The sequence below is a fragment of the Megalopta genalis genome, chromosome 8 (genome assembly GCF_051020955.1).
Source record: "Megalopta genalis isolate 19385.01 chromosome 8, iyMegGena1_principal, whole genome shotgun sequence".
NCBI lineage: Eukaryota > Metazoa > Arthropoda > Insecta > Hymenoptera > Halictidae > Megalopta > Megalopta genalis.
This window is the reverse complement of record NC_135020.1, coordinates 21,053,110-21,064,665: the sequence shown is the minus strand read 5'-3', so window position 1 is coordinate 21,064,665 and position 11,556 is coordinate 21,053,110. Positions and strand designations below refer to the sequence as shown.

Here is an 11,556-nt window from a genome sequence, read left to right as displayed (position 1 = left end):
TACGTTTTGCTGGAGGTTATCTATAAATCACTAATTCGATAGTCGTTTGCCGTCATAATTATACAATCTTGGCTGGTGTGAATTGGCTCTTCCACGGTTTTAAGCGGAACAATCCTTGGGACTGCAATACAAGGATATGATTTTCGGCTGGCTGGGTATAATAGCACCTTGTCCTAGCGTCTACGAAACGTATAATCGTTACCTTTGTTTCCGACGACTGTGTCTCTCCGTTGTCGCTCGCATGACTGACTACGTTTCGCGGATGTTCTTCGTTTCTCCTCGTTATGCGGGCAGGCATGTACCTGCTATACGTCAATATTATACAGTCAGGTATTAGGCAGATAATCACGATCACTATAGCCAGCAGCCACAACGATACCGATGATAATATTTTCGGGAAGACGGACAACATGTCGCCGTCGTACCGTCTGAAATCACAGTGTTTTTCGTTCTTGGTTTTAAGACCGCGCGTGTTTACGAAAGCGTAGTTAAAGAACAAGGTGGAACTTGTCGCAGAGACCACACGTTTCTGCTGATTTATTAACTTCGCTTTTATCGTTTGTTTGTACAGGAAACAATCAAGGGGGAGGGGGAGCCACGCGTAACTCCGATAAAAAATAAGGATGATTTGCGGCAATTTCTTTATAATGTACAATACAACGTCGATGGAACTTTTCGTCAATTCTCACACACACATTCTTTGACATTTTGAGATACATTTTTGTCTTCGTTACGTTTTATCATCGTTTACTGAAACAGTAAATATTGTTCTCCATGAATCTCTCGGTCGACAGTGTTGTTTGACGTGCAGTCTAGCATTTTTTCCCTTCGATTTAGAACAGAGAATAAAACGCAGTTTTTTTAAGCTCGTATGAGCTTAAATCTTGTTTACAAAAAATACGGGAGAAACGATAATATACGCTGCTCGGAAAACAAAGGAGCGATTCACGCGTAAAATTTTTATTTCAGTCCCGGATGAAAAAGTGTTTCCAAATTTTTTTCTTCTTTTCTCACGTAGAATCATCCCCTGCCCGGTTGCACTACGAATTACGACCCATCCTGTATAATAGTGGATCGCGGTAGCCACGAGCTCGCATGTTATCAATAGTATTTTGCCAATATCTCGGACATTAAAGCCGATCGTTTATTATGCGCAAAGGAAGAAGTTGTTAAAAATATCGTCGTTTGTAACGTACTAAAAAAATCATCGAATCGTTGCGGTCATTTTGCAGAATTACGCGGAAGAATTTACGAATATCACTTGTCTTCAAAAAACTATTAAAAGCACATTACTTTTTTTTCCAACCACTCCCGATTAATGTATTTATTTTGAATGATAAAATAAAGCGTTATTAAAGAATTGGAAAAAAATGAACGCATTTACGGCGAAATCATTAAACTGCTTTACCCTTCATTGTGTGAACCATAATATTAATTCATAATATTAATTCTTCAAATTATGTTCATTGCATAATTAAAATAAAAATTGTTCGTGAGAATCACTCCTTTGTTTTCAGTACACCGTATTATCATTCCTTTTGCATTTTTAAAAAATGGATTTAGGTTCAAGCAACGCGTAGTTTTATTATGAAAATAACTCCGTTTCATTTTTTGTTCTAAACCAAAGGAAAAAATGCTAGACTGCACGCCGATCAACACCGTCGAGCGGGAGGTTCATGGAGAATAAGAGTCATAATTTCAGTAAAAGTTGATAGATTATAACGAAAACGAAATTTATGTATCTTGAAGTATCAGAGAAAATGTATGGAAAGTGACGAGAAATTTCGTCAATGTTTTACGTTATAAAAACATTGCCGAAAATTATCCTTATTTTAACGGTTTACTCAAGGGCTTCCCCTTAATGCAGTTGTTACAGTGTAGTGCAAACGAAAAATTCCGATATACTTACTGGCGTACGGAAGAGTAGTAAACTGTAAACAAGATGAACGCTAACTCGGAAAGTATCACTGACAAAACCAACGGTATCGTCCAGTACGAACTGTAAACCAATACCTGAAAGTGAGCATTCATGAATTCTACTTTTTGTATCCATAGCTATATTAGACGCGCGTGTATGTACCTTTACATTGGCCAGTAACGTGACCACGTGAAGAACGAATGTGCCGAATGTCCACTGTTCCACTGGCGTATTATTGAATAAACTGACGGGATTAATACTAATGAAAACTTGCGTCATAAAATATATAGCAATAGCATGCCAAACACCTGATTAGAAATTGACATCATTATTAATTAAGCATGCTAATTATTTCGTAAGCGCTTCCGAGAATTGAATGATCATTTACCTAGAATGCTCCATATAAACGCCTGTTTACTGCTCAACAAATAATTCTTTCTGTACATTTTGTATAGATACGGAAACCGTAGTAGCTTATCGGCGGAGTAATTCTGTTCCATTACTCCGTACACTAATATCGGAATGGACGTGAATAATACATTGAAAAGCATTAAAAACATGCCATCGTAAAGTGCCTGCAAGAAAATCGTCGAATCCGTACATCCTGTCATATTGGCAGCGTTTCCATTCAAGCATTTCGTACGTTACCTGTAGAGAGAAACCGCTGTGGATACCGAACAGCAGCTGCGGCGTGATAAATAATATATTCTTGTAAAAGAAATACAGTGTCAGAGTGCTGATCCGCATGTAGTACCACTGGCCGTGAACCAGCAGCGTTTTCTTCAAAAATCGAAACTTTGCTATTGCGAAATCGGAGCTCATGGTCGCTTGGCGACCCTCTTTGCCCATTATCCCGATCCCGACGTGTGCTTCCTGTATCATAGCAATGTCGTTGCCCCCGTCACCGATGGCAGCGGTTTGCGGCCTTGTGCTTGCTTTTTTAATTAAACTCACTATCTGTGTAATGGAAATCGCGAAATATCAGACCGACTGTTCCACGGAAGACGCGATTCAGTTTTACGGTAACTTGCCTCGCTTTTTTGCAAAGGAGTCAATCTGCAACAAACCACCGCCTCGCAGGTCATTCCGATTGATCGGAATTCATTTGGGCAGCTATGCAACGCTATCGATATACTGCATCCGTCAACCAATAGACCGTATTGCTTGTGAGGCTCGAGGATCATTCGCCGTCTAAAACAAGTAGAAACACGCTTTTATTATTCGTGGTGTTACATTCCACGGAGTTACGGTAATTTCTCCGTAATTCGCGCTCAGATTGCGCACAAAAATGGACAATTTGGGAAGAGGAGGTACGATTATTCTTTTATTATATTATATTTTTCTATTATATTATATTCTATTATTATTTTATAGTTACCAATTGTCAACTTCTATTAAAAAACGAGCTGCAAGGCTCGAATAATCGTATCTCCTCTTTCTAAATTGTCCATTTTTGTGCCGCGAATTAGGAAGAATTTACTGTAAGTGTAATACTTTTGGTAATTTGGATTATCGAAATTAGTCCCAAATACAGTAATTTCTCCCTAATTCGTGCTCAGATTACGCACAAAAATGGACAATTTGGGAAGGGGAGATACGATTATTCTTTTATTATACTATATTTTTCTGTTATATTATATTCTTTTATTATATTCTGTTATTATTTTATAGTTACCAATTGTCAACTTCTATTAAAAAACGAGCTGCAAGGCTCGAATAATCGTATCTCCTCTCTCTAAATTGTCCATTTTTGTGCCCAATTTGAGCGCGAATTAGGGAGAATTTACTGTAAGTGTGATACTTTTGGTAATTTGGATTATCGAAATTAGTCTCAAATACAGTAATTTCTCCCTAATTCGCGCTCAGATTGCGCAGAAAAATGGACAATTTGAATGACAATGAATAATCAAATCTCCTCTTCCGAATTTGTCCATTTTTGTGCGCAATTCGAGCGCAAATTAGGGAGAAATTGCTGTACTAGCAACGCGTCCGATGAAGAACAGATTACACTCACTCGAAGTACGCAATACGGTCGATGCATATTTGCGGCGTTTCCAAGTCCACCATTCTCAATATCTCCGTACCCTCTTTAAATTGGCCGCACAGGAAGGCTATGTTTTCCGCGGTTTCCGCTTTGTCTCCAGTCAGCACCCATATCTGTCCCGCGTAACGATAGACAATAGAGAAGGGGAGATTTGATTTTGATTGAGTTGATAAATTTGGGAAACCGCGTTACGGTTTGATGGCAATTAGCTCTGGGAGTCTCACTTTGATGCCCGCGACCCGCAAACACTCGAGCGTCTCCGGCACCTCGTCTTGAAGACGATCCTCCACAGCGGTCACACCTAGCAAAGTGAGACCGCCCTCCATTTGATTGTAGGCTTTCTCTGTGCGCATCGCTCGTTCTATACCGATCACTTGTCTGGCCCTTTGTACTTTGCCAATCAGCCTCGTGTATTCTTTCTGGTTCATTTTCTTGTACGCGACCACCAACGTCCGCAAACCTCTCTGCAACACGATTTCTTTCAAAACTCTTCGTGCACTAGCTTTCTAGATAAAGATGGTAATTTGTCGAATAGTTTTGTATAAATATTAATTTGAGATAATTATTCGAATATATTCTTCGAAGTCGAATCGTTTGTTCGGAGAATAATTAAATAAGACAATCGTTGTTCGTAACACGTTGTTCTTTCTAGTTGTTCGAATGGTTTATCAATTATTTATTCGAGTAGTAACACGAATGATTATTTTCGCTTATGGTTTTTCTGAACATTTTTTACTCAACCACGCGCGATCATAATTAATCTCGCTACAACAATGATAGTGTCTATCTGTCTGCCATATCGTAACGTGAATATCCTGTATGCTCAACGATAGGCAAAATGAATAAATACGATTTGAGTGACGAAACAACTAGCACGAACTTTATGTCAGTTTTATACTTAAAAGATCATTTTTCGTTACATATTACATTGTAATATTGTATAACTACACTATAAAGTATGCGCTAATGAAACATGTTTATCAGAGATATAATAAAGTTTTAAGATTTCGGTTTTTTTCCATTATTTTCGTTTTGGTCGTCATCTCAATCTAAAAAGGAAGGACACTATAGTTAGGGCAAGACTGCTATATGTAGCTGACGTATGGGAGTGTGGAAGGTGTATAGAGGCGGAAAGAGTGCAGAACAGGTATGCCAAAATGGTCATAGGATTGGCTCCAAATACTCTGGCATATGTACATTTGGTTGACGGAAGAAAGAAAAGGGGAGGTGATAATTACTGCTCTCGCGAGAGCAACCATACAGGGTGTCCCAAAAATGTCTCGCGATCCAAAAATGGGGGATTCCTGAGGTCATTCGAAGTAACTTTTTCCTTAGCGAAAATGCAATCCGCGATTTCGTTTACGAATTATTAGCGAAAAGCAGTGGCCAATGAGAGACGAGATTAGTCGACGCGAAGCAGCCGAACCAACGAGCGCACGAAGCCCAGTTCCGCTTATTGGCTCGGCCGCTTCGCGTCGCTTGCCGAGCTCGCCTCTCATTGGTCACTGTTTTTCGTTAATAACCCGTTAACGATGCCTCGGAGAAAATTTTCGTAAAGGAAAAAGTTACTTCAAACGACCTCAGGAACTCCTCATTTTCCGCTTGTACAATAATTTTGGAACACCCTGTATATTGGTAAAGTCTTAAGGATGAAAAAGGAGAGATGGCCAAGGATTTGCTTGAGAGAAGAGCCGAGGGACTTTGAGAAGGGTAAGTCCACAAAATGAATGGAGAGTGTGAAAAAGTCGCTAGAAGGCACAGGTGAAGGCAGCGGTGCTGAAGCTGATTCAGGAGGAAGAGGATTCCGCGAGATGATAGAGCGGAGAATGAAAGGTTAGTGTAATAGTTAGTGTTGGGTCTTGAAGCCTTCAGTCTTCATATACCCTGTATACAGGGTGATTCATTTATATTGAACATCTAAGCTATTTCTGTTATTACGAAAGTAAGGAAAAAATGATACAGTGGTATTTAAATGGTTTCGAAGCGTGCTCAATTCGAATTTTTTCAAGGCCATCGACATTTTCTTGCACATTAACGTTTATTTTTTATAGCGCGATGTTGTTGCATGCTTCAAGCTTATACCAACGCTAACTGTAGCGGAGAAAATGTGGCAAAACGGTACAGGAAAGCTGGAGCATGATAGACAAGTTAAACTATTGGACCTGGGCAGGAAAAGGAACTGAGTATGTAGGGTTACTGGATTAAGAAGGATACCATGTACAGACACAAGAAACAATGGGCTAGCTTTTCTCAAGAAGATCCAATTATTTTCAGTATGCTATAAATTGCAGCATAAAACAGAAACTCTCGTGTGAAAAGATGATCAGTGCTTGAATTGCTAGCGATGAATAAAAGTTAAGAAACAAACCCTAGAAAAGTCAGCCACGTGAGCGATCGTTTCATTGACCTTTCCTGACACTATCATCGGCAAAACAGCCGAATCCGCTCCCTTACAGTGTAGCCAGTAATCGTCATTGTTGTCTTTCACTATTATCGACATCCTTTTACGCTCTGCATCAAACAGATGAAATGTTGTTAATCTTTTATGATCCCGGACTCGTGGATTCGATACGAATTAATACGAACCGGAAGTGAATTCCAAAATCTCCATCTTCTGGAAGATCATCTCGCTGTTCTTGACTCTTAGTTCCATCACATCGTTGGTGCTGTTTTGAAAAACGACTCCACATCTGGCGGCAGCCTCCACTAACGCCTTCTCGTCGGCTGATGCTGCCTATCGAACACACATGTATAGCATTCATTATTAATCTGTAACCAACCACCTGTTGATCTTCCGGGATATCGGCAACTTAACTCGTCTCGAAAAAAAACAACAAGTATTTGTACACTCATTTAGACGGTGTGTGTTGCATCGCCACAGTGTTGGCTCGAGTCAACGGGAGGAAGTTTCCAACTGTTCCATCTTAGAATTGATTTAAGATAAAAATAGGTGGTGCTAACGTCGAGTGACATCGTTACCTGGTATTCCGGTAAATCCGGATGCATCATTAGCGAACTGTTTACTCGAGTTATCTTCTTCAGTCTGAAGCTTTCCCGATACTCGACGCGTCTCGCGATAACAGTTGATCTTACGCTCGGTGGGGAGATTTGTACCGTATGGCACAGCGAAATACTTATCATGAAGCGCCATACCTCTGGCTAGAATCAAAACGGATCGATTTTATGGATCGAATATGTTTCACTTTACGCAGCTGTATTATATCGCAAGTATATTCTAAATTCTAAATTCTAAATTCGCGATTCTATCGGCGATGTCTTCACGGTGAAATTACAACGTCTACATTTTATTCTACTGGGTTTCCCATAATGATGTTAACACTCGGAATAGGGTGATTCCTGAGGTCATTTTTAGTAACTTTTTCCTTAGCAAAAATGCAATCTGCGGTTTTGTTTACGAGATATTGGCGAAAATCAGTGACCAATGCGAGGCGAGATCAGCATGCGAGGCGCCTCTCATTACTGTTTTTCTCGTTAATAACTCGTAAACGAAGCTGTGGAAGCTTTTCCAAATAAAATCAGCTTAAAAGCGACACAAATCGCACTAGTTTTATAGATTTAATATAAACATCGAAATTAAGACACGATTTTTTAAATTAAATTGAGCATTGTCGTATCCTTAAAAGTATGTTTGCCATTTGTCAATCGCCTATTGAAGGTAAACAATGTCATCTGTGTAATCATGAGAAGCGTGTGTCTTCTACGTGTTAACACCTCGACGTTTATTCCAGAAATACGATAGTTTCGTCTGCCGCCTGCATTTACTCGTTAGCTCCGAATGTTACGACAACATGGGAACGGCAAAGTCTTAATGATCTACGTACATATGCATATATGTATATTTCTAAATGGTTGTTTAATAAAACTGCTATCGCAAGTGTAGCGGCACACGGTCGGCGACCGTAATAACCATTAAAACAGTCCGCTTGCAGATGCCAAGGATTTGGCAGAGAGAAAACTTCCTTGACGTTTGCAAGTACGGAAATGGCTTTATTCCTTTATTTTTTTCATCACCTCCACGTGCATCTCCTCCCGCCAAACTGGACGGGGGTAAAAGAAAGACAGCAAGTCTCCCAAAAAGACGTGGCCTTTTTGGGGGAAAGAATATAAATAACGGAGACAAGAAACTGCACAAGCTTCTTCTTATTAACTATTCTGCCGAACAACGCAAAATAAAGTCCAGTTGAGTTTTACCAACACCCTGTGTCCTTTCTTTGCAACCTCAATCAACACGTTACACAAGAAATGAAATTTCGAAATGGTTATTTTGCGAACCTTTTTAATGCCTGAAACAAGCATTCCACTTCTAAGGCGTTTTATGTAACATCAATAATTTATGTAACATCAAATGTGTGAACACATTTGAAACGCCGTAAACGATGATGGCTACAATGGTGTTAAATAAAGGTCTATTTAAAATAATTACCTCCCAGTCGAACAGCCTCTCAGTTTCCTCAACGTCTCCACTGGGAGGTAAGGAGTACAAATGGCCATCGCAGTCCTTTTCCATGTACAGTTTCCCGTCGATGGAGCAACGCCTGAACACCATTAGGTTTTCGGTCAGTGTGCCAGTCTTGTCCGTGAATAGGAACTCGATCTGACCTAGCTCCTCGTTTAAGTCCGATGAATTAGTTATTGCCGGTTGATCCGTTTTCTCGTCGTAGAGGTCGATGTCCCAGCTGAAGAAAAACGAACCGAGGAATTTTTGTAATTCTGTAACGAGAACAATTGATCACAGATTGCCACGTGTCTCTCTATGTTGATCAGGAGTGCAATATCTCCGACAATTGAATGGGAATCTTGGATACGGTTCCATGTTGCATTTTTCTTGAAATTCAGTAATCAGTGTGGCATGATTCTACAGTCCTTGTATATCACTTTAGTGCACATTGTCGGTAGTTGAATTAAACTACACGTAAAATACGCGTAATATTTCTTCACGCAGGAAGAAATGTTTATTGCCGTCTTTAATTATTTGATTTTATTATAACGAATATTGAGATCAATTGATTGTTTTCAATGGAATAAAGGCCTTTTTCATCGGGAATCATCTAAACGATCTATCTATCAAATACGGTATAACATTAAACTACGTTATATCAAAAAGTCATAAATGCATCATGTACCTTTATTCGAGGTCCCCTATTTAATTTTGGCACGAATAACTTTGTATCGCGCGACGGTTTTAACACTAGGTTTACGAAACGCGGCGAAATGACGCGTTACAAATTTTTTAATCTACTCTCATCGAAATTGTTAATATGGAATTACAATAAAAATCGCCAAAGATCTGAATAAACATATACTTGTTATTTTTATGAAGCAAAACCTAGCATTAATAAACGTTTGAAAAAACGAAAAGAACAATGTCTCTTACCTATTGTGACGTACAACGATATGGGGACGATGTAACTGTACAAGACTAGGAAGGCGAAAAAGTTATCGACCAACGACCCAAAAGCCAGCGCTTCGTGGTCACCGAGGTACGATTTCCAATGTTGTGTCGCGTCGATCAGAGTTTTCATCGAGCAAGACTCTATTACTTCAACCAGCAGTAGTATTATGAATACGATGATGTACTTGTTAATCGATCTGTAATCAAACACCTTGTAACATCTGCGGACTAGTACTGTACAGTGGTGCACGGTTTAGTTTACATGAAATTTGTACGCTTAAATTTACACGACCCAGTCCGACTCTTTCTTTCCCATCGCAGTGCCTCAAGCTTACAATTATCGAGGCCTTATCTCACTAGACGAGGATGGAGAATGACTGGAGCGAAGAAAAAGGAGATAAACGTACGTCAACAGGGGTTTAGACAAAGTAAACATACAAAAAAGAGAATTTCTTTTCAGCAATTCTCGTCTTACTTTTATAATTGTAGCACCTATGGATAGCCGAGATTCTTCTGGTTAAAATGAGTCCAAGCACGATGTAAATCGGACTACGTTGATCGAAAAGCTTATCGTTATACCGGGTGAGCCACGTAACTTGCTCATTTCAAGGAATTTTACATTAGTAGTCTTGATAATTTGGTCACCCCCTACATATAATATTTGCCCACCTTTAAAACGGTATATTCAATCATTTTTCATAAAAAGCATAATTTTAAAGTTATTTCGAGTATGCGAGTTGCGTGACTCACCATATAGATTGTTTATTGATTAATTTAAGAATAGCTTAAATTAATCCGATTTGCATCGTGTCTGGGCTTATTTTAATCAGAAAAATCTCGGTTATGCATTGATGCTATAATTACGAAGATACAGCGATAATTACTGAAAACGAAATTCTTTTTTATTCTGAGTTTATCTTGTCGAGCTGTGCTGGATACAGTTCTTGGATTAAGATACGAATGGATTAAGATATGAATCGATGTAAATTTAACCGTGCACCACTGCATAACGTATGGTTTCACGGTTAGAAAAATCCGCCTACCTCTCGGCAGTGGAGAACTTGTTACTCCTGATTTTCGAGTTCAAGGACAACTTCGTGTCTTGCCCGGTGTATACCGCGCACCCGATTATGTGGTCCGTATCTTTCAATGTGGAACCACGAAGCAATAGGTTCTCGCTAGTTAGAGGGCCACAGCGTTCGCTGTCGTTATCATTGATTTCCAGCTTCCCGTGGAAACTGTACAGATCGGACGAAGGATGCTGACAGGTGACAGTGGCCTCCATCGATGCGATTTCCGTCACGGTCATTTTCGAGAGCACCTTCGGAACTATCAACATCTAAACAGATGACAAATGAATCGAACGGGTGAGATCGAATTTGTAAAGAAATCTTGTGGGATCGTTTTTTCTTTCTTTTCAAGAAAGACCTTTTTACCTTCAAGTTATTCTCTCCGTCAAGATTGGCGGTGGTAACGTAACAACGCTCATCTTCTTCCAACGCATGCAGAAGTAAAAGATCACAAGGTATGTCTTCGTCTCGTGACACCTTCACCAGATCACCGACCACTATCTCTTCGCAGTGAATTGACTACGCGTATAATAATAATAATGGTCAAGGTTACAGTAAAACAAGAAATTATAGAAAATACGATGCTTAAATTGTACAGTGATGGAGAGCGCGGCGAAATAACGAAATTCGCGCTCGGATTGCGTACAAAAAATTGGGAAGAGAAGATGCGATTATTAAAGCCTTGTGTCTCGTTTTTACAACGATCGATTGTCAACAACTATAAAAACGAGACGCAAGGCTCGAATAATCGTATCTTCTCTTCCCAAATTGTTCTCTTCCCAATTTTTTGTACGCAATCTGAGCGCGAATTAGGGAGACATTACTGCACATAGGGACGCTGATTTGCGTCATGTTAGAATCGGAAAGATAACACTCGCGTGTAAACTAAAACGCGAAAATAATATGCAGTCGTGCTGTATGTGTGTATGTGTACTCGGAATAATCAGTCATAAAGAGATATATACGAAATACGCTGACAATGAGGTAATCTTGTATTGGCTGACAAAACATTTGTAGCAAACGGACGAGACATTGCACTCAATGATAAAGCAACTGCAATCATTATCTGTAGGTTATGTCAAATGATAAAATGATATAACAACAGTTGCCT

At 39.5% G+C, this 11,556-nt stretch overlaps 1 protein-coding gene and 1 long non-coding RNA gene across 2 annotated transcripts in view; one reads left to right on the top strand and one right to left on the bottom strand.

Annotated features, from left to right (window-relative positions):
• Nucleotides 1–3: 3 nt before the first annotated feature.
• Nucleotides 4–11,556, bottom strand: part of LOC117227350 (phospholipid-transporting ATPase IF) — a 36,635-nt gene continuing 25,082 nt past the window's right edge. The window contains exons 4-19 of the mRNA XM_076524236.1: nucleotides 10,812–10,964; nucleotides 10,419–10,714; nucleotides 9,358–9,572; nucleotides 8,407–8,693; nucleotides 6,942–7,121; nucleotides 6,549–6,696; nucleotides 6,331–6,473; nucleotides 4,187–4,426; nucleotides 3,933–4,075; nucleotides 2,950–3,109; nucleotides 2,567–2,875; nucleotides 2,307–2,493; nucleotides 2,081–2,226; nucleotides 1,910–2,013; nucleotides 203–428; nucleotides 4–121 (exon numbers count right to left, since the gene is read on the bottom strand). Of these exons, the coding sequence (XP_076380351.1) occupies nucleotides 59–121; nucleotides 203–428; nucleotides 1,910–2,013; nucleotides 2,081–2,226; nucleotides 2,307–2,493; nucleotides 2,567–2,875; nucleotides 2,950–3,109; nucleotides 3,933–4,075; nucleotides 4,187–4,426; nucleotides 6,331–6,473; nucleotides 6,549–6,696; nucleotides 6,942–7,121; nucleotides 8,407–8,693; nucleotides 9,358–9,572; nucleotides 10,419–10,714; nucleotides 10,812–10,964 (3,000 nt within the window). The 3' untranslated portion in view covers nucleotides 4–58. The remainder of the gene's footprint in view (nucleotides 122–202; nucleotides 429–1,909; nucleotides 2,014–2,080; nucleotides 2,227–2,306; nucleotides 2,494–2,566; nucleotides 2,876–2,949; nucleotides 3,110–3,932; nucleotides 4,076–4,186; nucleotides 4,427–6,330; nucleotides 6,474–6,548; nucleotides 6,697–6,941; nucleotides 7,122–8,406; nucleotides 8,694–9,357; nucleotides 9,573–10,418; nucleotides 10,715–10,811; nucleotides 10,965–11,556) is intronic.
• Nucleotides 4,474–6,343, top strand: LOC143259939 (uncharacterized). Its single transcript, XR_013033996.1, has 2 exons — nucleotides 4,474–5,795; nucleotides 6,014–6,343. It is a non-coding gene; the product is annotated as an uncharacterized LOC143259939 (long non-coding RNA).